A 23,547-nucleotide genomic window follows, 5' to 3' on the forward strand; every position below is an offset into this window, starting at 1 on the left:
TAAGAGTTTGGAACTTAGCGTTCTGTTCACACTGAGTGGCGTTTAATCCAGTGTATACAACTAGTTGCTCGCCGTGTGTTCCGTCATGGTTTACAAGGAGCAATTTTTCATCTCTGCTCGGTGGACCCTGGGTTGCTATTGCGCTTTAATATTTATTTTATTTTGTGCAATCCACCAACCTTAACATCCAATTTTTTTTATTTTAACAAGGGAGACAGAATAAATGCACCATACACTTTGTTGTGCAATTTCTCCTGAGTACGCAGATACCCAATATGTGGAGAAAAACTACTGTCTGGGTGCACGGCAGAACTCGGAAGGGAAGAAAAGCCATTTGACTTTTTGAATACAAAATTTGCTGGAATCATTAGCGGACGCTATGTCTTGTTTGGAGAGTCCCTAAGAGGGGCGTAACTACAACAGGTGCAGGGGTTGCAATCGCACCCGGGCCCTAGAGTCTAAGGTACTTTAAAAGTCCCTTTGGCCTATAGAAAAAGATTATTGCTATTAAAGATTTAAAATATTTTGGGGTCCCATTGGAGCTTTCGCATCGGGGCCCATGAGTTTCAAGTTACGCCACTGGTCCTTGATGTGCCTAAAGAGCGGAAACCCCCCACAAGTGACCCTTTTTTTTGCAAATAAAATCACTGATGTCTGAATTAGAATTGAAAGAAGTAAACAGAGATTCAATCTTTTCCCACTCCTGCAAGAAGATATCCAGCCTGCATGGGCCAACATTCCTACATTTAAAATTTTTGTGACAAGAAATTGCTGCACTTAGAAAGGCCAGAGGATGTCCAATGTACTAACAGATGGGTGTCTCTAATAAGGTGCACTAATCAGTTTATAGATGCTTTATTTTCATTGTTTGCTTTTTGATAACAGATGATTATTGGTAATTACTTACATTTATTAGTCATCACTTAGTGCTTTAAATTGTTTTCCATTTCTCTTGTAAGACGACATGTGAATTTATATTGACTGTTACTCATACAAGTTGCCAAGTAAATTATTTAAAAGAAAGTGTCTACCTACCTGTGTGATTTTTCACAAAAAAATAATCATGTAAGACAATTTTCCCCACATTCTGAAAATGAAAATTACTTCTCCCCTACATGACTTCTCCAGTGTGTAACTAGATTTGATGTTTTTGTAAAACATTTCCCATATTCTGGTCAGAAAAATGGCTACTCCGCTGTGTGATTTCTCAGATGTCTAGTAAGAGTTTCTTTCTGTTGAAAACATTTTCCACAGACTAAACATGAAAATGGTTCCTCCATTGTGTAACTTGTCTTATGGTTAGCAAAATCGGATTTTGAAGACCAGTATTTCCCATATTCTAAACGTTAAAATGGCTTCTCCCCTGTGTGAATTTTCAAATGAGTAGCAAGATTTCTTTTCCGTTTATAACATTTTCCACATTCTGAACAAATAAATGGTTTCTCCCCTGTGTGAAATCTGTGATGTCTAACAAGATGTGATTTATCTCTAAAACATTTCCCACATTCTAAACATGAAAACGGCTTCTCTCCTGTATGACATCTGTGATGTCTAAGAAGTTGTGATCTCCCTGTAAAACATTTCCCACATTCTAAACATGAAAACGGCTTCTCTCCTGTGTGATATCTTTGATGTATAACAAGATTTGATTTCCCTGTAAAACATTTCCCACATTCTGAACATGAAAATGGCTTCTCCCCTTTGTGAAATCTCTGGTGCCTAACAAAATGTGATTTTTGTGTAAAACATTTCCCACATTCTGAACATGAAAATGGCTTCTCCCCTGTGTGGATTCTCTGATGTTTAGTTAGAACAGATTTCGTTATGCAACATTTCCCACATTCTGAGCATGAAAATGGCTTTTCCCCTGTGTGAATTTTCTGATGCTGAGCAAGAGATGATTGGTCTGAAAAACATTTCCCACACTCTGAGCATGAAAATGGCTTCTCCCCTGTGTGACTTCTCTGATGTTTAAAAAGATCAAATTTTGTTAGACAACATTTCCCACATTCTGAACATTTAAATGGTTTCTCCCCTGTGTGGATTTTCTGATGCTGAAAAAGAGATGATTTGTTTGAAAAACTTTTTACACATTCTGAGCATGATAATCGCTTCTCCCCTGTGTGAATTTTCTGATGCTGAGTAAGAGATGATTTGTTTGAAAAACTTTTTTCACATTCTGAGCATGAAAATGGCTTCTCCCCTGTGTGAATTTTCAGATGTGTAGCAAGATTTTTCTTCCGAATAAAACTTTTACCACATTCCGAACATGAAAATGGCTTCTCTCCTGTGTGAATTTTCTGATGCTGAGCAAGAGATGATTTGTCAGAAAAACTTTTTTCACATTCCGAGCATGAAAATGGCTTCTCCCCTGTGTGAATTCTTTGATGTTTAGTAAGATCAGATTTCGATATACAACATTTCCCACATTCCAAACATGAAAATGCCTTCTTTCTTGTATGTGCTCTTGGATGTTCACCATCCCTTTTGTTATATTTATTTTTCTTATGAAGGAGTAGAGGTATGTCTGATGTAATGGGATGCTCTTCAAAAGTATCATGTGTGATACTAAGATCATTTGCATTAAAATTTGAAAATATCTGGTAATTCTCCGAGATCACGGTCCAGTTAACTGTAAAAAAAAATAAATGTATATTTATTTTTCAATAGACATTGAATCATTGCTAAAAAATGATCTTGGGTTGCTCCTGAACTGCTTCCTGCCTCACAATGCTTAGAGGTCCATATGCCTCACTTCTCTGCATGACCTAGATTATTTTTAACTTCATAAACAGTAAAATGACTGTCAGCGACTACCATATTTTGTGGATTATAAGATGCACCGGATTATAAGATGCACCCCAAATTCTAAGGAGAAAAATAGGAAAAAAAACTTTTTTTTAATAAAATGGTGGTGCTTCTTATAATCCTTGCACCTTATTGCTTACAGGGGGTGGTGGCTGCGGTGAAGCGGGGTCCCAGTGTCGCTGCTGGAGGAGTCAAGAATGGAGCATTGCTGCAGACCGGGATGAGGGGATGTTCCGATGTGCGACGCTGTGGCTGTTCGGTGGGGCGGGGGCTCTGCAGACATTTTGTGAAAGCCCAGAGCCCCCCGCACTTACATGGTTCACTATGCGGTGACTCCGGGAAAATGACTGCCGGCGGCACATGCACAGATGGAGATCTCAGGAGATGAGATCGCAGCGCTGAGATCTCATCTCCCAAGCTCTTGGTGCCGAGATCTCCATCTGCGCATGCCCTGCTCCTGGAAGCCATTTTCCCGGAGTCCATCGCATAGTGAACCATGTAAGTGCGGTTGCTCTAGACTTACACAAAATGTCGGCAGAGCACCCGCACCACCGAACAACCGCAGTAGCGCATTTCGGAACACCCCCTCATCCAAGTCTGCGGCCTGCAGCAACGCTCCACTCTTGCCTCCTCCAGCAGCGACCTTGCTCCACAGCGGCCGGTAAGGTATATCTGCATAATAAGATGCACCCACATTTTCCCCCCAAATTTGGGGGACAAAAAGTGCGTTTTATAATCCGAAAAACATGGTAATTACTGTTTCCTAGGGAGTCTCTGCATGCCTGATTAGAAGACATGCCTTGGATCCACTGCCTGTTTCGGCCATCATCGGCTGTCCACGGTTTGCACAACCTTGCTGGTAAGCACAATCATGACAGTATAACTGACCAATACTAGTGATGAGCGAGTATACTTGTTGCTCGGGTTTTCCCAAGCACGCTCGGGTGGTCTCCGAGTATTGTGACTGGTTGGAGATTTAGTTTTTGTTGACTCAGATGCATAATTTGCGACTGTTAGACAGCTTGATTACATGTGGGGATTCCCTAGCACCCAGGCAACCCCCACATGTACTCAGGCTGGATATCAGCTGTAAATCATGTGGCTGAGTCAACGAAAACTAAATCTCCAAGCAGTCAAAAATACTCGGAGACCACCCGAGCGTGCTCTGGAAAATCCCAGCAACGAGTATACTCTCTCATCACTAACCAATACCATTGAAGGGGTTGTTGCCTTTCAAAGAAAATATGTCCATCACTGCTTCTGGCTTTAAAAAAAACTATGGTGGACTCCCCTTCCTTGCGTCCACTGGTGAGTCACTGACACTGCTACTCATATCTGGCATTCGCTGCACCTCTGACATTACATTGACAGCATGGCAACTAGTCAGCTTACTGATTGGTTGCTGTGCTGTTGACATGATGTCAGCCTGGCAGGCAATGCTAAACCTTGGGAGCAGAGGGGGAGACGAACCACAATACGCCAGACTTACCACACTCATCAATACTGAAATTGTAGCACCCAGAAGGAAAAGTTATGGAGTTATGGAAATCACAGCAGCGAAATACCTGTTAATAATTCGGAAATTTTAAAAAAATGGAAACAAAATTTTTAAAATATCTCCATCTTTTCAGTATTGAGTATGAGTGGCTTGTATAAAAATGCACTTACACGCTTTGGTTGCTATCAATGAGGTTATTAATGATGGTATGAGGGAATGTTCTGCCGCACTGAATGAACTTGGGCAAGAAAATCCTCAAGATCTGCTGCTGCAATTGCCAACTAATGGGTTCTCAGATGTGCTCAATGGCAGAGAAGTCCAGAGACATTGTAGGACATGGGAGCACGTTTAGACCACACTGGCAGCTCACAGTACCACAAGCGTGTGTGTTGAAAAACAGGTCCTGTGATACTTTGGAGGACTGGCCATGCCACTGCAATTCCGAGCTATCAGTGTACCTAGGATGAATTTTAGAGGGGTCCGGATACCGTACATTATACCACCCCACACCATAATCATGGGAGTAGGACCAGTGTGACATTCTCTGCAGTCTGCAGACCACTCTCTGGCTATCGTTGCATTCAAGACAAAAACTGGAATCATCACTGAAGAGGACAGACCTCCATTCTAGCCTCCATTGCCATCTTATTCTGCACCTTGATAAACCGGTGACTTAGTGGCATATAAAAATTCAACACTTTGTAAAAATAAAAAAAAAGTGGTTGTATTGTTTACCTTACAGGGTTAAGAATAAAGGAATTTTAAAAGTTAGCATATTTATTATCCCCTTCATAGCATTGATCAACCCTGTAAGGTAAATAATACAATCACGGTCTAGGTTCTTTTTTATCTAAGTAGTGAAAAAAAATTCCAAACTTTGTTAAAAAAAAATAAGAGCACCATTTTCCAATGCCCGTGGCTTCTCCATTTTTCGTGATCTCGGGTTGGGTGAGGGTTTATTTTTTGCACGCCAAGCTGATGTCTTTAATGATACCATTTTGGTGCAGATACATTCTTTTGATTGCCCCTTATTGCATTTTAATGCAATGTTGCGGCAATCCAAAAAAAGTAATTCTGCGTTTTGACTTTTTTCTCACTATGCTGTTAATCCTTTTTTCATTCATAAATCGGGCGATTCTGAACGCAGTGATAACAAATATGTAGAGGTTTGATTTTTATTTTATTGCTTTATTTTAAATGGGGCCAAAGGGGGGTGATTTGAACTTTTACCGTATATTTTGTTTTTATTTTTAAAAACATTTTTTTTTACTTTCAGCATGCTTCAATAGTCTCCATGGGAGACTAGAAGCTGCCATAGCCCAATCAGCTCTGCTACATACAGGTGATGATCACATTGTCTCTATGAAGTAGAATTATTCATGTGCTATGAGCGCTGACCACTGGGTGGCGCACACAGCAAGCCAGCAGTGACAACCATAGAGGTCTCCAGGAGACCTCCGGTTATCATTCAATCCACCGGTGACCTGCGATCACGTGACGGAGGTCACCGGTGTTAGGGCTGGCAGAACGCACTGAATAAATATAAAGATAGTAATAAGGTGGTCCACCGTGCAGAGATGGAACCTACTGCTAGGTAATGGAGGCACTATATGGCGGTACTACACCAGAATAGACATGGGTTCCGTCACCAGGTATGAACTGATGCAAACTCTGATGCTTCAGAGTCGCAGGGAAACAAAGGAAACGCTGTGCCCTGTTAACAGTCACGGGGTGCAGCAGATGGATGCAAGTGGGATCCCTGAAACTCACCCCACTACGCTGGTGATTGATCTCGCTCTGACCCTCGGTGGCTTTTGAACCCGCCCTGAGTCAGATGCTGAGATCAAGCAGGAATTCCCACCCTACACTGACCGGTAGTCAGGACAGTTTAAAGATTACCGCAAAGAGTGCGTACAGCGCCTCTCTGGCGGATGCCACTAACCACCCTAACTAGGGATAGGAAAGCGCACTGATTGTGCACGGCGCCGCACTGGCAGTCACTGCTAACAGACGCAGTATCGTGCGCTAGATGTATGGGAAAGCACTTTCAGGCGCTAGGTAGCTTCCACCATTCGCGAGCAGTCAACAACTCCAGGGATAGGAATGATTCGGAGCTTTCATCCATCGACAGGCATACATCCACACAAACACATTTGCAAGTTTATACTTGCGCATGACCGGGCGGCCATGAGACCCTTTTATAATAGTTGCGCTCCGGGACCTTCCTGATGGTCCAATAGGAGTCGCAACAGGACCTGAGCATGTGACCCCCGACCTCCAATGGGAGGTCGACCCGTGGGCATGCTCAGTATGGTTAAAAAGCAGGACTTAGTCCCTGAAACGCCTGCTCGCTGCTGATCAGTGCTGGCTACAAAGGCAGGACCTGGAAAGGCAGCAGTAACCAAGCGCACAGTATCAGCTTGAGCCAGACGCTGGGACCGACATCTCTGCTGAGCAGACTCCACTGCAGCAGGAGGAGAATGGGAGACCGCAGCGGACATGGTTCGAGATCCCCCCTGTGCAGCGGTGGGAACTCGACACCTAACAACTGGTGGGCGGATGTCTGGTGCAATTGCCAGAAGTGCAAGATAAATGCTGCTATCAAGAGTTTGACAGCAGTATTTAATGGGTTAATAGCTGCGGGTGGATCACAATTACACAATTACACCCGTGGCTAATCAGGCACATGCCAGCTGTTCAAAACAGCTGACATGCTGGGAAATATACGGGCTCACCGTTGGAGCCCACATCAAAGGGAGGGAGCCTGACATCTGCGTAAATGTATGCCCAATGTTGGAAAGGGGTTATGAACCTATTTAAACCCCTCTCACGATTTTCAGTTTTTTTGAGATTTTGTTTTTTTCTCCCTTTCTTCCCAGAGCCATATGTTTTTATTTTTCTGTCAATATATCTATTTGAGGGCTTGTTTTTTGTGGGATGAGTTGTAACTTTGAATTAACCTATTGTTTTAAAAAAAATCTTACTGGAGAACAGGCAAACAAATTCCAAATGCGACGACATTGCTAAAAAAAAGTGCAATTCCACAATTCTGTTTTTAATTTACCATGTTCATTAAATGCTAAAACTGACCTGGCAATATGATTACTTAGGTCTCTATGTGTACGCAGATACCAAACATGTATGGGTTCTTTTTTATTTAAGTGGTGAAAAAAGCTTATGTTGCCATTTTCTGAGACCCGTACTGTTTCCATTTTTTGGGGATTTGGCTCTGGGTTGGGGCTTATTTTTTGCTCCCTGAGCTGTAGTTTTTATTGATACTATTTTGGGTACATAAGATGTTTTAATTGTCTGTTATTGCAATGTGGCAGCAGTGCCCAAAAAACATAATTCGGGCATTTTTATTTATTTTCTCCTTACGCCATTTACCGATCGGATTGATTTGCTTTATATCGGACATTTCTGAAAGCAGCGATATCAAATATGCATATTTTTTATTTGTTTTGTTATTTTTTCCAGGGGATTGATTTGAACATTTGTGTTTTTTTATTTTTGTAAAAAAAAATTTGTAGCTTTTTACTGGCTTCAGTAGTTCCCTTAGGAGACTTGAAGCTGTGATAATCCGATCGCCTGTGCTACACATAGCAGGGATTCAGCACTGCTATGGATAGCAGAAATCACGATCCCATATGAACGCAGACCATGAGGTGGATCTCTGATCCATCTGCAGCTGTTAGAGACTCATGACAGGTGGTCAGATCAGCTGTCACATGTCGGGAAAGATGCGGGCTCAGCGTCCGAGCCAGAATCAAAGGCAGGGGGCACGACTTTTGACATACTTATACATCAAAGTTCGTGAAAAGATTACTCGACTTTTTATTGACTTTTTTCCCAGAGGAAGCTGCTGCTTTTCTTTGCATGATATGCTTGGAGTCTCTACCCATTGATCCTTCTAGCTGGCACTACTGGTCCTATAATATGTACCCTCCATTGATTTATTGCCTCTTTCGTTTTCGCTATGTTGGGGATCCTCTTCCACGTCCTGCTTTGAGGTTGGCTCACTAATGGCGCTCTGATTTTACCACTCACATTAGTATTGCCTGTGTGTCTTTCATCTGTTATTACTTTGCAGCAGTCATGATTTGATTTGTTTAGCTTTCTTCCAATGGCAATACATTTTGAACTTCTTTGAGATAGTCTCTATCTGTAACTTTGTATTGCACTTGCACTTGTCACTTTATATCTTAGTTAGAGTCTTTATGAATATTCACAATTATTCCTTTTTACTGATATTTCATTGCTATTCCCAATACTTCTTGTGCTGCTTTTTATTAACTTACTAATGATGGAGACATATCATGCATATACTCTTGTGTGGTCTGAATATACCTCTCTGATATATTCAACCAAGAGCCTTTGGACGTGGCACTTAGGTGTCACTACCCCTTTAATTTACCTCTTGTATATTTTTTCTTTAATAATGTTTTTTTAAATGCATGTTATTAATATTTGTCAAAAAAATATCATTTTATCTATTGCTCCGTCCATATTTGCTTTTCGGTTGATACTATTATTTTCATGGATGAGCTTTAACCCCTTCCCAACCTTTGACGCAGCGTATGCGTCATGAAAACCAGTGCCAATCCGACCTGTGACGCAGCATATGCTTCATGGTCGGATCGAGTCCCTGCAGGCCGGGTGAAAGGGTTAACTCCAATTTCACCCGACATGCAGGGACAGGGGGAGTGGTGCTACAGCCCAGGGGGGGTGGCTTCACCCCCCCCCCCCGTGGCTATGATCGCTCTGATTGGCTGTTGAAAGTGAAACAGCCAATCAGAGCAATCTGTAATATTTCACCTATGAAAATTGGTGAAATATTACAATCCAGCCATAGCCGATGCTGCAATAGCATCGGCCATGGCTGGAGACCCCGATCTGGCCCCCCCCACCGACTGACGGCGGCGATCTGCAGCTGCCGTCAGTGTTCCCTACCCCTCCGTCCTGTGCTAAGCTCCTTCCTCTCCCCTCCGACCCTCCGCCCCCCCGCTGTCCGATCGCACCCCCCATACTTACCTAGTCCCGGTGTCCCTCCCGGTGTCCTCGGTCTTCTCGCATGGGCGCCGCCATCTTGGAAAATGGCGGGCGCATGCAAAGTGCGCCCGCCGAATCTGCCGGCCGGCAGATTCGTTCCCTGTACATTTTGATCGCTGTGATAAGTTCTATCACAGCAATCAAAATAACAAAAATTGTAAATACCCCCCCCCTTATCAGCCCAATAGGTAGGGACAATAATACAGAAAATATATTTATTTTTGTTTTTCCATTAGGGTTAGGGGTAGGGTTAGGGGTAGAGTTAGGGTTAGGGTTGCACTTGATAGAGTTGCACTTAGGGATAGGGTTGCACTTAGGGATAGGGTTGCACTTAGGGATAGGGTTGCACTTAGGGTTGCACTTAGGGCTAGGGTTGCACTTAGGGCTAGGGTTGCACTTAGGGTTGCACTTAGGGCTAGGGTTGCACTTAGGGCTAGGGTTGCACTTAGGGCTAGGGTTGCACGTAGGGTTGTACTTAGGGTTAGGGGTGCACTTAGGGCTAGGATTGCACTTAGGGCTAGGGTTGCACTTAGGGTTAGGGTTGCACTTAGGGTTAGGGTTGCACTTAGGGCTAGGGTTGCACTTAGGGCTAGGGTTAGAATTAGGGCTAGGGTTGGAATTAGGGTTAGAATTAGGCTATGTGCACACGGTGCGGATTTGGCTGCAGATCCGCAGCAGATTGGTGGCTGCGGATTCGTAGCAGTTTTCCATCACGTTTACAGTACCACGTAAACCTATGGAAAACCAAATCTGCTGTGCCCATGGTGCTGAGAATACAGCGCGGAATATTTTCCGCAGCATGTCAATTCTTTGTGCGGATTCAGCAGCGTTTTACACCTGCTCCATAATAGGAATCCGCAGGTGAAATCCACACAAAAAACACTGGAAATCCGCGGTAAATCCATAGGTAAAGAGCAGTGCGTTTTACCTGCAGATTTTTCAAAAACGGTGCCGAAAAATCCGCACACAAATCCGCAACATGGGCACATAGCCTTAGGGTTAGGGTTGGAATTAAAGTTAGAATTAGGGTTAAGACTAGGGTTAGGGGTTAGGGTTGTGGTTAGGGTTGGGATTAGGGTTAGGGGTGTGTTGCGGTTAGTCTTTGAGTTAGAATTGAGGGGTTTCCACAGTTTAGGCACATCAGGGGGTCTCCAAACGCGACATGGCGCCACCATTGATTCCAGCCAATCTTGCGTTGAAAAAGTCAAATGGTGCTCTCTCCCTTCCGAGCCCGGACGTCTGCCTAAACAGTGGTTTACCCCCACATATGGGGTACCAGCATACTCAGGAGAAACTGGACAACAACTTTTGGGGTCCAATTTCTCCTGTAACTCTTGGGAAAATAAAAAATGTCGGGCTAAAAAATTATTTTTGAGGAAAGAAAAATTATTTTTTATTTTCACGGCTCTGCGTTATAAACTTCTGTGAAGCACTTGGGGGTTCAAAGTGCTCACCATACATCTAGATAAGTTCCTTTGGGGGTCTAGTTTCCAAAATGGGGTCACATGTGGGGGAGCTCCAATGTTTAGGCACACAGGGGCTCTCCAAATGCGACATGGTGTCCGCTAATGATTGGAGCTAATTTTCCATTCAAAAAGCCAAATGGCGTGCCTTCCCTTCCGAGCCCTGCCGTGCGCCCAAACAGTGGTTTACCCCCACATATGGGGTATCGGCGTACTCAGGACAAACTGGACAACAACATTTGGGGTCCAATTTCTCCTCTTACCCTTGGGAAAATAAAAAAATTCCGGGCTAAAAAATCTTTTTTGAGGAAAGAATTATTTTTTATTTTCACGGCTCTGCGTTATAAACTTCAGTGAAGCACCTGGGGGTTTAAAGTGCTCACTATGCATCTAGATAAGTTCCTTGGGGGTCTAGTTTCCAAAATGGGGTCCCTTGTGGGGGAGCTCCAATGTTTAGGCACACAGGGGCTCTCCATATGCGACATGGTGTCTGCTAACGATTGGAGCTAATTTTCCATTCAAAAAGTCAAATGGCGCTCCTTCCCTTCCGAGCCTTGCCGTGCGCCCAAACAGTGGTTTACCCCCACATATGAGGTATGGGCTGTTGTGAACTCTGTTTTCGGGCTCCCTCTTGTGGTCACTGGTGGTATGGTGTGACTTTTGCTTTGGGCTCCCCCTGGTGGCTTTGTTTGTTATCCTGCTGGTCTCTGGCTATCAGCTGGTTCGTTATCCTCTGGGAGGTTCCTATATAGCTCTGTTTTACTTCCACTTGTGGCCGGCTGTCGATGTAATCAGTGCTACTCAGATTCCTTCTGACTACCTTGCTCCCAGTCCATCCAGGATAAGCTAAGTTTTGTTTGCTCATTTTTTGATCAGCAGTGTTTATCATGTTTTCTGTTCCAGCTTGCTAAAATGTAATTCCCTCGCTTGCTGGTTGCTCTAGTGGGCTGAGTTTCTCCCCACACACCGTTAGTTGGTGTGTGGGTTCTTGAAATCTCAGGATGGATATTTTGTAAGGGTTTTTTATTGATTGCATAGACCCCTGCTCTATTTTCTGCTTTCTAGTACTAGTGGGCCTCTTTTGCTGAATCTGATTTCATCCCTATGTATGTGCCTTCTTCTTACTTCACCGTTAATATTTGTTGGGGGCTTCTATATCTTTGGGGATTATTTCTCTGGAGGCAAGCGAGGTCTTTCTTTCTCTTTAGGGGTAGCTAGTTCCTCAGGCTGGCTCGAGACATCTAAGAATTTTTTAGGCACGTTCACCGGCTACCTCTAGTTGTTTTGGATAGGTTCAGATTTGCGATCAGTCCAGTTACCATCTCCCTAGAGCTCGTCCTTAGTTTAATCACTTGCTGATCTATTTGTGATCCTCCGCCACTTGGGATCATAACAGTACAGCCGGCCAGTAAAGTGTTAATTGCATGGCAGAAGCAGGAGAAAAGAAGCCTTGAGACATTTTTTTTTTTTTGTTGCCGTGTGTCTAGCTGCTGTTGCTGCTTCTCTCCTCCTCTTAATCTTGGTGTGGCTCTGAGTTCAGCTGCTGACATGGATGTCCAGAGCTTGGCTTCCAGTCTGGATCATCTTGCTGCTAGGGTTCAAAGTATTCAGGATTTTGTTGTTCACAGTCCTATGTCAGAGCCTAGAATACCTATTCCGGAGTTGTTTTCTGGAGATAGATCTAGGTTCCTGAATTTTAGGAACAATTGTAAGTTGTTTCTTTCTTTGAAACCTCGTTCCTCTGGTGATGCCGTTCAGCAAGTTAAGATTATCATTTCCTTTTTGCGTGGTGACCCCCAAGATTGGGCCTTCGCATTGGCGCCAGGGGATCCTGCATTGCTTAGTGTAGATGCGTTTTTTCTAGCCCTTGGATTGCTCTATGAGGAACCTAATCTTGAGAACCAGGCTGAAAAAACGTTATTGGCCCTCTCGCAGGGGCAAGATGAAGCAGAGGTGTACTGCCAGAAATTTCGGAAATGGTCGGTGCTTACTCAGTGGAATGAGTGTGCCCTGGCTGCAAATTTCAGAGAAGGTCTTTCTGAAGCCATTAAGAATGTCATGGTGGGGTTCCCTACGCCTGCAGGTCTGAATGAGTCAATGACTCTGGCCATTCAGATTGATCGGCGTTTGCGGGAGCGCAAACCTGTGCACCATTTGGCGGTGTCTTCTGAACAGACACCTGAATCTATGCAATGTGACAGAATTCTGACCAGAAGTGAACGGCAAAATTATAGACGGCAAAATGGGTTGTGCTTTTACTGTGGTGACTCAGCTCATGTTATCTCAGCATGCTCTAAGCGCAAAAAAAAGGTTGATAAATCTGTCACCATTGGTACTTTACAGCCTAAGTTCATTTTGTCTGTTACCCTGATTTGTTCCCTGTCATCTTACCCGGTTAATGCTTTTGTAGATTCAGGTGCCGCCCTGAGTCTGATGGATTGGTCATTTGCCAGGCGCTGTGGTTTTGATTTGGAGCCTTTAAAATTCCCTATTCCACTAAGGGGAATTGATTCTACACCATTGGCTACGAATAGACCTCAGTACTGGACACAAGTGACCATGTGCATGACTCCTGTTCATCGGGAGGTGATTCGCTTTCTTGTACTGCATAATTTGCATGATGTCGTCGTATTGGGTCTACCATGGTTGCAGACTCATAATCCAGTCCTGGATTGGAAAGCTATGTCGGTGTCAAGTTGGGGTTTCAGGGAATTCATGGTGACGCTCCTGTGGTGTCAATTGCTTCGTCCACTCCTTCTGAAGTCCCTACGTTTTTGTCAGACTACCAGGATGTATTTGAGGAGCCCAAACTCAATTCTCTACCTCCTCATAGGGACTGTGATTGTGCTATAAATTTGATTCCTGGTAGTAAGTTTACTAAGGGACGACTTTTCAATTTATCTGTGCCGGAGCATGCTGCCATGCGGAGTTATATAAAGGAGTCTTTGGAGAAGGGACATATTCGCCCGTCCTCATCCCCTCTTGGTGCAGGATTCTTTTTTGTGGCTAAAAAGAATGGTTCCCTGAGACCCTGTATTGATTATCGCCTTTTGAATAAAATCACGGTCAAATTTCAGTATCCTTTGCCATTGTTAACTGATTTGTTTGCTCGCATTAGGGGGTCTAGTTGGTTCACCAAGATAGATCTTCGTGGTGCGTATAACCTTGTGCGTATAAAACAGGGTGATGAATGGAAAACTGCATTTAATACGCCTGAAGGCCATTTTGAGGCCTTGGTGATGCCTTTTGGACTTTCTAATGCTCCTTCAGTCTTTCAGTCCTTTATGCATGACATCTTCCGTGAATATCTGGATAAGTTTATGATTGTGTATCTGGATGATATTCTGGTTTTTTCGGATGATTGGGAGTCTCATGTTAAGCAGGTCAGGATGGTCTTTCAGGTCCTACGTGACAATGCTTTATTTGTGAAGGGCTCAAAATGTCTTTTTGGAGTCCAGAAGATTTCTTTTTTGGGTTTCATTTTTTCTCCTTCTACTATTGAGATGGACCCAGTCAAGGTTCAGGCTATTCATGACTGGACGCAGCCTACATCTGTTAAGAGTCTACAGAAGTTCTTGGGTTTTGCTAATTTTTACCGTCGCTTCATAGCTAATTTTTCTGGCGTTGTTAAGCCTTTGACGGATTTGACCAAGAAGGGTTCTGATGTGACTAATTGGTCTCCTGCGGCTGTGGAGGCCTTTCGGGAGCTGAAGCGTCGGTTTTCTTCGGCTCCGGTCTTATGTCAGCCAGATGTCTCCCTTCCCTTCCAGGTGGAGGTTGATGCTTCCGAGATTGGAGCGGGGGCTGTTTTGTCGCAGAGAAGCCCCGATGGCTCTGTGATGAAGCCATGTGCTTTCTTTTCAAGAAAGTTTTCGCCTGCCGAGCGGAATTATGATGTCGGTAATCGGGAGCTGTTGGCTATGAAGTGGGCATTTGAGGAGTGGCGACATTGGCTCGAGGGAGCTAAACATCGTGTGGTGGTCTTGACTGACCACAAGAATTTGATTTATCTCGAGTCGGCCAAGCGGCTGAATCCCAGACAGGCTCGTTGGTCATTGTTTTTCTCTCGTTTTGATTTCATGGTCTCGTACCTGCCGGGTTCGAAGAATGTGAAAGCTGATGCTCTTTCTAGGAGTTTTGTGCCTGACTCTCCTGGAGATTCAGAGCCGGCTGGTATCCTTAGAGAAGGGGTGATTTTGTCTGCCATCTCCCCAGATTTGCGACGTGTGCTGCAAGAGTTTCAGGCGGATAGACCTGACCGCTGTCCACCGGAGAGACTGTTTGTCCCGGATAGATGGACCAACAGAGTCATCTCCGAGGTTCATTCTTCGGTGTTGGCGGGCCATCCTGGAATATTTGGTACCAGAGACTTGGTGGCCAGGTTTTTTTGGTGGCCTTCCTTGTCACGGGATATGCGTTCCTTTGTGCAGTCTTGTGGAATTTGTGCTCGGGCGAAGCCTTGCTGTTCTCGTGCCAGTGGTTTGCTGTTACCTTTGCCTGTCCCGAAGAGGCCTTGGACGCACATTTCCATGGATTTTATTTCAGATCTCCCTGTCTCTCAGAGAATGTCTGTCATCTGGGTGGTGTGTGATCGTTTTTCTAAGATGGTCCATTTGGTGCCCTTGCCTAAGTTGCCTTCCTCCTCCGAGTTGGTTCCACTGTTTTTTCAAAATGTGGTTCGTTTGCACGGGATTCCTGAGAACATTGTTTCTGACAGAGGATCCCAGTTTGTGTCTAGATTTTGGCGGACCTTTTGTGCTAAGTTGGGCATTGAATTGTCTTTTTCGTCGGCCTTCCATCCTCAGACGAATGGCCAAACCGAGCGAACTAATCAGACCTTGGAGACTTATTTAAGATGTTTTGTTTCTGCTGACCAGGACGACTGGGTTACTTTTTTACCGTTGGCCGAGTTTGCCCTTAATAATCGGGCTAGTTCTGCTACTTTGGTTTCTCCTTTTTTTTGTAATTCGGGGTTTCATCCTCGTTTTTCCTCGGGTCAGGTGGAGCCTTCTGACTGTCCTGGAGTGGATGTTGTGGTGGATAGGTTGCATCAGATTTGGAATCATGTGGTGGACAATTTGAAGTTGTCACAAGAGAAGGCTCAGCTCTTTGCCAACCTCCGTCGCTGTGTGGGTCCCCGACTTCGCGTTGGGGACTTGGTGTGGTTGTCTTCTCGCTTCGTTCCTATGAAAGTCTCCTCTCCTAAGTTCAAGCCTCGGTTTATCGGTCCTTATAAGATTCTGGAAGTCCTTGGCCCTGTGTCATTCCGTCTGGACCTCCCGGCATCATTTGCTATTCATAATGTGTTCCATCGCTCGTTGTTGCGGAGGTATGTGGTACCTGTGGTTCCTCCGGTTGAGCCTCCTGCTCCGGTGCTGGTTGAGGGAGAATTGGAATACGTGGTGGAGAAGATCTTGGATTCTCGTGTTTCTAGACAGAGGCTCCAGTATTTGGTCAAGTGGAAGGGCTATGGTCAGGAGGATAATTCTTGGGTTGTCGCCTCTGATGTTCATGCAGCCGATTTGGTTCGTGCCTTCCATGTGGCTCATCCTGATCGCCCTGGGGGTTTTCATGAGGGTTCGGTGACCCCTCCTTAAGGGGGGGGTACTGTTGTGAACTCTGTTTTCGGGCTCCCTCTTGTGGTCACTGGTGGTATGGTGACTTTTGCTTTGGGCTCCCCCTGGTGGCTTTGTTTGTTATCCTGCTGGTCTCTGGCTATCAGCTGGTTCGTTATCCTCTGGGAGGTTCCTATATAGCTCTGTTTTACTTCCACTTGTGGCCGGCTGTCGATGTAATCAGTGCTACTCAGATTCCTTCTGACTACCTTGCTCCCAGTCCATCCAGGATAAGCTAAGTTTTGTTTGCTCATTTTTTGATCAGCAGTGTTTATCATGTTTTCTGTTCCAGCTTGCTAAAATGTAATTCCCTCGCTTGCTGGTTGCTCTAGTGGGCTGAGTTTCTCCCCACACACCGTTAGTTGGTGTGTGGGTTCTTGAAATCTCAGGATGGATATTTTGTAAGGGTTTTTTATTGATTGCATAGACCCCTGCTCTATTTTCTGCTTTCTAGTACTAGTGGGCCTCTTTTGCTGAATCTGATTTCATCCCTATGTATGTGCCTTCTTCTTACTTCACCGTTAATATTTGTTGGGGGCTTCTATATCTTTGGGGATTATTTCTCTGGAGGCAAGCGAGGTCTTTCTTTCTCTTTAGGGGTAGCTAGTTCCTCAGGCTGGCTCGAGACGTCTAAGAATTTTTTAGGCACGTTCTCCGGCTACCTCTAGTTGTTTTGGATAGGTTCAGATTTGCGATCAGTCCAGTTACCATCTCCCTAGAGCTCGTCCTTAGTTTAATCACTTGCTGATCTATTTGTGATCCTCCGCCACTTGGGATCATAACAATCGGCGTACTCAGGAGAAATTGCCCAACAAATTTTATGGTCCATTTTATCCTGTTGCCTATGTGAAAATGAAAAAATTGAGGCTAAAAGAATTTTTTGGTGAAAAAAAAGTACTTTTTCATTTTTACGAATCAATTTGTGAAGCACCTGAGGGTTTAAAGTGCTCACTATGCATCTAGATAAGTTCCTTGGGGGGTCTAGTTTCCAAAATGGGGTCACTTGTGGGGGAGCTCCAATGTTTAGGCACACAGGGGGCTCTCCAAACGCGACATGGCGTCCGCTAACGATGGAGATAATTTTCCATTCAAAAAGTCAAATGGTGCTCCTTCCCTTCCGAGCCTTGCTGTGCGCCCAAACAGTGGTTTACCCCCACATATGAGGTATCGGCGTACTCAGGAGAAATTGCCCAACAAATTTTATGATCCATTTTATCCTGTTGCCTATGTGAAAATGAAAAAATTGAGGCTAAAAGAATTTTTTTGTGAAAAAAAAGTACTTTTTCATTTTTACGGATCAATTTGTGAAGCACCTGGGGGTTTAATGTGCTCACTATGCACCTAGATAAGTTCCTTGGGGCGTCTAGTTTCCAAAATGGGGTCACTTGTGGGGGAGCTCCAATGTTTAGGCACATGGGGGCTCTCCAAACACGACATGGTGTCCGCTAAAGATTGGAGCCAATTTTTCATTCAAAAAGTCAAATGGCGCTCCTTCCCTTCTGAGCCCTGCCGTGCGCCCAATCAGTGGTTTACCCCCACATAAGAGATATCAGCGTACTCAGGAGAAATTGGACAACAACTTTCGTGGTCCAGTTTCTCCTTTTACCCTTGGGAAAATAACAAAATTGTTGCTAAAAGATCATTTTTGTGACTAAAAAGTTAAATGTTCATTTTTTCCTTCCATGTTGCTTCTGCTGCTGTGAAACACCTGAAGGGTTAATAAACTTCTTGAATATGGTTTTGAGCACCTTGAGGGGTGCAGTTATTAGAATGGTGTCGTTTTTGGGTATTTTCAGCCATATAGAACCCTGAAACTGACTTCAAATGTGAGGTGGTCCCTAAAAAAAAATGGTTTTGTAAATTTTGTTGTAAAAATGAGAAATCACTGGTCAAATTTTAACCCTTATAACATCCTAGCAAAAAAAAAATGTTGTTTCCAAAATTGTGCTGATGTAAAGTAGACATGTGGGAAATGTTATTTATTAACTATTTTGTGTCACATAACTCTCTGGTTTAACAGAATAAAAATTAAAAATGTGAAAATTGCGAAATTTTCAACATTTTTGCCAAATTTCCTTTTTTTCACAAATAAACGCAGAAATTATCGACCTAAATTTACCACTAACATGAAGCCCAATATGTCATGAAAAAAACATCTCAGAATCGCTAGGATCCTTTGAAGCATTGCTGAGTTATTACCTCATAAAGGGACACTGGTCAGAATTGCACAAAAAATGGCAAGGTCATTAAGGTGGAAATAGGCTGGGTCATGAAGGGGTTAATTAAATGGCCTTGTTTTCTGGGAAAAAAAATTTGGAACAATTCCAAGGATGCCAACACTTCTGAACATGACTATATATCTGACAGGAATTATTTATTTCACCTAGGGATTCATTAGTGCCTACACTGTTAAATTTGTATGTATTTGCTTCTATTTTGTCAATCCTGAGAGATAGCACTTATTATTCTATATATGCCTTATTGTATTAAATCATATTAATGCATCTGTCAAGTCCGCAGTCTTCCCCATGATTGTGGAGGTTACTGAAACAGACTTAGGGACCTTTTTTGATGCTTAGGAAACCTTTGCAGGTGTTTTTGTTAATTATTCTAATTTACTGGGATAATGACTTTTGGGTTTTCATTAGCTGTAAGCCACAATCATCAATATTAACGGAAATAAACATTTGAAATAGTTCACTCTGTTTGTAATAACTCTATATAATACTGTATCACTTTTTGTATTGAAGAACTGAAATTAACTTTTTGATGATATTCTAATTTTGTGAGAAGCACTTTTATGTCTATGGGAGGCTTTGGTTTTAATTGTTTATAATCTTGGAGCTATATGGTGTTTAATAAAATGTAATTGCTTTTGTACTCTTAGGCGTGCACCTTTTTCCGTGTTGCTTTTTTCTCTTGATAGTATTGAAACGTTAACAAAACCTCACAAAATAGAAAATGGAAAAGAATCCTCCTAAGGCAGGAGACAAAATGAATAGTAGATCTTGAGGCTCGAAGAGACGGATCTCATGTAAATCTGTCAACATCTTATAATAATAAAAAAGATAAATATACTGTATATATCTCTTTTCTAGGTTGTTAAGGTTTATTTTCCACTGTTGGATTAAGTAATTATTCCTGTACCATGCAATCACTAGTGTTTAATATTCTGATAATGAATATTGTCCCCCAAGCAATGAATAAGGACTGTGAACAGGCATGAAACGCGTCGGCGGGGATGTCACCATGAGTGTATGTGTATTTGGTTAGCACATACCTGGACAGAAGGAATGGATTGATGTTTTAAATTTTCTTTGTGGTGCTGGATTATCGCTGTACAAGTCCTGGTTCTACATATTCTCTGAATCCTTATCTTGAGGTCATAGATGTCCATCATATAAGCGGTTACTTACCTCTTCTGTACAGTCACCAAAACAAGTCCATGGTGGGACTGATACACAACACAAGCCCTATACACATTGAGGGCTTATCTCTCATGAGAAATAACTATTACTATTAATCCCCTTCCACTGATGGCTAGGTGCCCCGCAAGTCTCCATTCCTCCTATTTTGGATGAACTTGTGACCGATTTAGCCAATCACTATCAGCAGCTGAGACTAATCCTTTCCTGAGGTGGGTGGAGTTAGGCTGGAGCAATCTCATAACCAAACGGTCAGAACAGATTGTACAGAGATCGGCCCTATATTCTTTTTTGTCGTAAAACTATATTACTTTAATTTTGGCCTATGAAATGTTGCAGGTAAAATGATTTAAAAGAAAAAGATACTAAAGGGAATTATTTTAAGCACTAAATCCTTCGATCAGTAAAAATGCACATCAAAAAGTATTGAGAGAATAAGCTTCCTCTGTATTTAGTGGTTACTACTCACCTGGTTGGTTATCTGTAGGAATCTCCTCTTTACACCGCTCATCACCCCTCACATATGTCTCTGTAGTATTAATATGGGTCAGATCTTTACCCTGAAACAAATATTGTAAAAGTCACAGACAGATGGAGAAATCACATCTATGATCAGATCTAATCCTGCCATCTCCACCGTTCTCATTCCACAAGTATAAAACATATAATACTGGTGGATAAAACAAGACTGAGCACAAGACATTCACAGCCTTCTACACATCACAGGAGAGATCTCATGACACCTTCTCTCCACCTACCTGATGTTCCTGAGGAACATTGGGATCTTCTTGTTTACAGTTCAGTGGAAGAAGAGGACGGGGACATCTCTCTGGTGTTGTCCTCTCACTGGATAGAACTGGAGGAAACACATACAGGGACTGAATTCATTCTTTACATACAGATAATTATAGGCCGTGTGTATTTAGTCCTGTCTATTACCTGATGATATGAGGGGCTGGGGAACCTCCATCATGACGTTCTTGTACAGATCTTTGTGTACTTCTAAATACTCCCACTCCTCCAGGGAGAAATAGATGGTGACATCCTGACACCTTATAGGAACCTGATATATAAAATGGTACCATCATCCACTTGATACCTTCATAGTGTTATGGAATAATGTCCCAGCATTCCCAGCAGTGTCACCTCTCCAGTCAGCAGCTCAATCATCTTGTAGGTGAGTTCTAGGATCTTCTGGTCATTGATGTCCTCGTGTATCAGGGGGAGAGGTAGAGGTCCTATGATTGCGCTCAGGGGTCTTCCCCATCCCTCAGACACAGGGGCTTGACAGCGCTCACTAGAGGTCTTCTTTACTATTGCGTAATCCTGGTTATGGAGAGACACATTAATCTCACTACAGACATTTCCAGAGTCCTCACCTCTCCAGTTCCGTCCTTCTGTTATTGCCATAGATAAGAATGTAATGTGTAATGTGTAGTATGTAAAGGATGTAATGTGACGTCATCAGAATCCCTCACCTCTCCAGTAAGCCGGCATAGAATCTCTAGGGTGAGGTGTAATATCCTCTCTGCCATCTTGTTCCTATCCTTATCCATCCTTGGCGGGCCAATCAGGAAGTCTCTCTTATATAGAAGATCTCCACTGAGAGTAACCGATATTGCAGGGAACTAAATGTAAAGAAGATGAGCTGATGTAACATAAAGAATAAATTCCATATGTTATGAAGGAATGTTTTCCACATCACATCTTCATGGTGGCAGCATGTCGGGCAGATGATCTCCATAAACCATCATGTAACAGAACAGTTACATCTCAGACATACCGGCCTCCAATATCGTCATTGCAGCAATGGAAACAGACTGAAGGAAACAATGGACGCCTGAGTGATGGAGTGGAAATATGTCATAAAGATGGAGCGCGGCCTGAACTCAATGTGTTTTGTGTCCTTTCCCCAGAATCTGCCATCTACACGGATAAAGGTGCAGATTACTAATACAGGAGACGTTCTGGTCACAGGGACTCTGGAAATACAAAGTGCAATGACACTGGGAGGGTCCCGGGGAGCGGCCATGAGGGGGATTTACAGGAATCATTCATTATAACTGCCGCAATTATAAATGTCGCCTGAAGAAACCGCGATAGAAACAAGTCCGGTATATAGAACCGCAGAGAGGCTTCTACAGGGGACGTGTGCGCTTCTCTCTATTCATCGTCTATGGGACGGAGGAGAAACGAGCGCGGCTCTAACTGGTGACAATGCAGGAAGACGATGAGAGAATCGCTGACGCTTTCTACCCTCAACGTGACAGGTTCCCTTATATGAAGCCCAGAATGACAAATACAAATGTTCTAGAGCCTGCGGCCAGTAATGGGGAATCTGCAGCACCTACCTCCACCTGCAGAGCCGCACACCACATATATGGCTGTTCTGTGCGCACAGGACCTGGGATGAGGTCACAGGAGGGGAGGAGTCAGGGGTCACATGATCAGGGGCCTCAGTATATACAGGACTGTGCTGGTTGTCCTGGTGCTGGAGGAGCGGAGTCCAGGCAGCACATAGGGAGCTCCCGGGGGCACGTTCCCGTACAGCCGACCACTTGCTCAGGAGACTTCAGAGCATTTACAGAGAGATGAACCAGCGCTCCATAATCACCAGGATTTGCCTCAAAACTTCTTTATTTTGAGGGTTTTTCAGACCCTCATTCCTGAATATTCTTTCTCGTGGTCGCAATGTTTCAGCTCACAGACCCTTCCTCAGGCTTAATATAGACAGAAAACCAGTATAATATGAGAAAGTATAACAAGGGGCTCAGCAATCAGAAACCTGTATTACAGAGAACATTTATAGCGTGAGGTGAGGGGGAGCCAGAATCTACAGTAAAAGCAGCTGTGGGTTATATAAGGAAGTAGCCAAGGAACACCCAGCATGTAAATACAGCTTGATATTATTATTATTTATCAGCCTTCGGCTTGGTCTCGGGCCATGGCGACTTGGCGATTAAATAGTCTAGTGTATGCTGTGTAATGTTCATAATTGTTTTTCCTTCTCTTTTCTTCGGGACTTATTAATGTGTGCTACATTATGGTACACAGTATTTTCTATGTATATTTCTTTTTGTTGTTGCTTATATTTATTTTGTTTTTTTCCACATGATAAAGACTCGGGAAGAGTCGAAGCGTTGTCAGTTTGACTTCTGGTCGCCTACTGCATTGTTGAATACTATGTTTGTAACACTTTAATAAATTATAAATTTGTCACAATATATATCCCCAGAGTGTGCGGTGTATTAAACTCATCTCTAGTATATTAGGACGACTTAGTCCTCTACACCAGCACCTCACCACTCTAGAATTCCTAGTGCACACCATTTTTTTCTCAATTTGATATTTGGAGGGAACATGGAACACCCTGCGATAGATTCCTTGGATCCATCCACCATGGATGTGAACTCTAGTCTTAGCCCTGATCTTATTATACTGCGCAACCAGGCATTGGCCGAGATTTCTTTCCAGACAGGTTGGAAGTGGGACAGCCTTCCTCCTACCTGGGACAGCCCATCACTTGGAGGATTTTCTATATTTTTTAATTGCTATACCTTCCCCAACGAAAAAAACATTTAAACTGAGGACGGGACACACTGGGAAAACCTTTTTTCTTGTCTGCTGCCTTGTCAAGTATATCGTCCAGGGCATGACCAAAAACATATTTCCCTTCACACGGGATAGAG

The 23,547-nt window shown here is 43.5% G+C and overlaps 1 protein-coding gene across 1 annotated transcript; it reads right to left on the minus strand.

The window, feature by feature from the left end:
* Window positions 1-839: 839 nt before the first annotated feature.
* Window positions 840-22,266, minus strand: LOC143766197 (uncharacterized). The gene is made up of 7 exons (XM_077253684.1): window positions 22,210-22,266; window positions 21,337-21,486; window positions 21,005-21,184; window positions 20,798-20,921; window positions 20,617-20,714; window positions 20,328-20,418; window positions 840-2,632 (listed from the first exon to the last, which is right to left on the minus strand). The coding sequence occupies exons 1-7, from the start codon at window positions 22,234-22,236 to the stop codon at window positions 1,347-1,349; spliced, it is 1,956 nt and encodes a 651-aa protein (XP_077109799.1). The 5' UTR covers window positions 22,237-22,266; the 3' UTR covers window positions 840-1,346.
* Between the last annotated feature and the right edge of the window lie 1,281 nt (window positions 22,267-23,547).

The sequence above is a fragment of the Ranitomeya variabilis genome, chromosome 4 (genome assembly GCF_051348905.1).
Source record: "Ranitomeya variabilis isolate aRanVar5 chromosome 4, aRanVar5.hap1, whole genome shotgun sequence".
Lineage (NCBI taxonomy): Eukaryota > Metazoa > Chordata > Amphibia > Anura > Dendrobatidae > Ranitomeya > Ranitomeya variabilis.

Excerpts from the sequence above, each read along its gene's own strand:
- LOC143766197 (XM_077253684.1), bottom strand. The coding sequence starts at position 22,236 with ATGTGGTGTGCGGCTCTGCAGGTGGAG. Across the intron at positions 21,185-21,336 it reads TATGCCGGCTTACTGGAGAG|GATTACGCAATAGTAAAGAA; the intron begins GTGAGGGATTCT and ends CTCCATAACCAG. Across the intron at positions 2,633-20,327 it reads TCCTACAGATAACCAACCAG|TTAACTGGACCGTGATCTCG; the intron begins GTGAGTAGTAAC and ends TTTTTTTTACAG.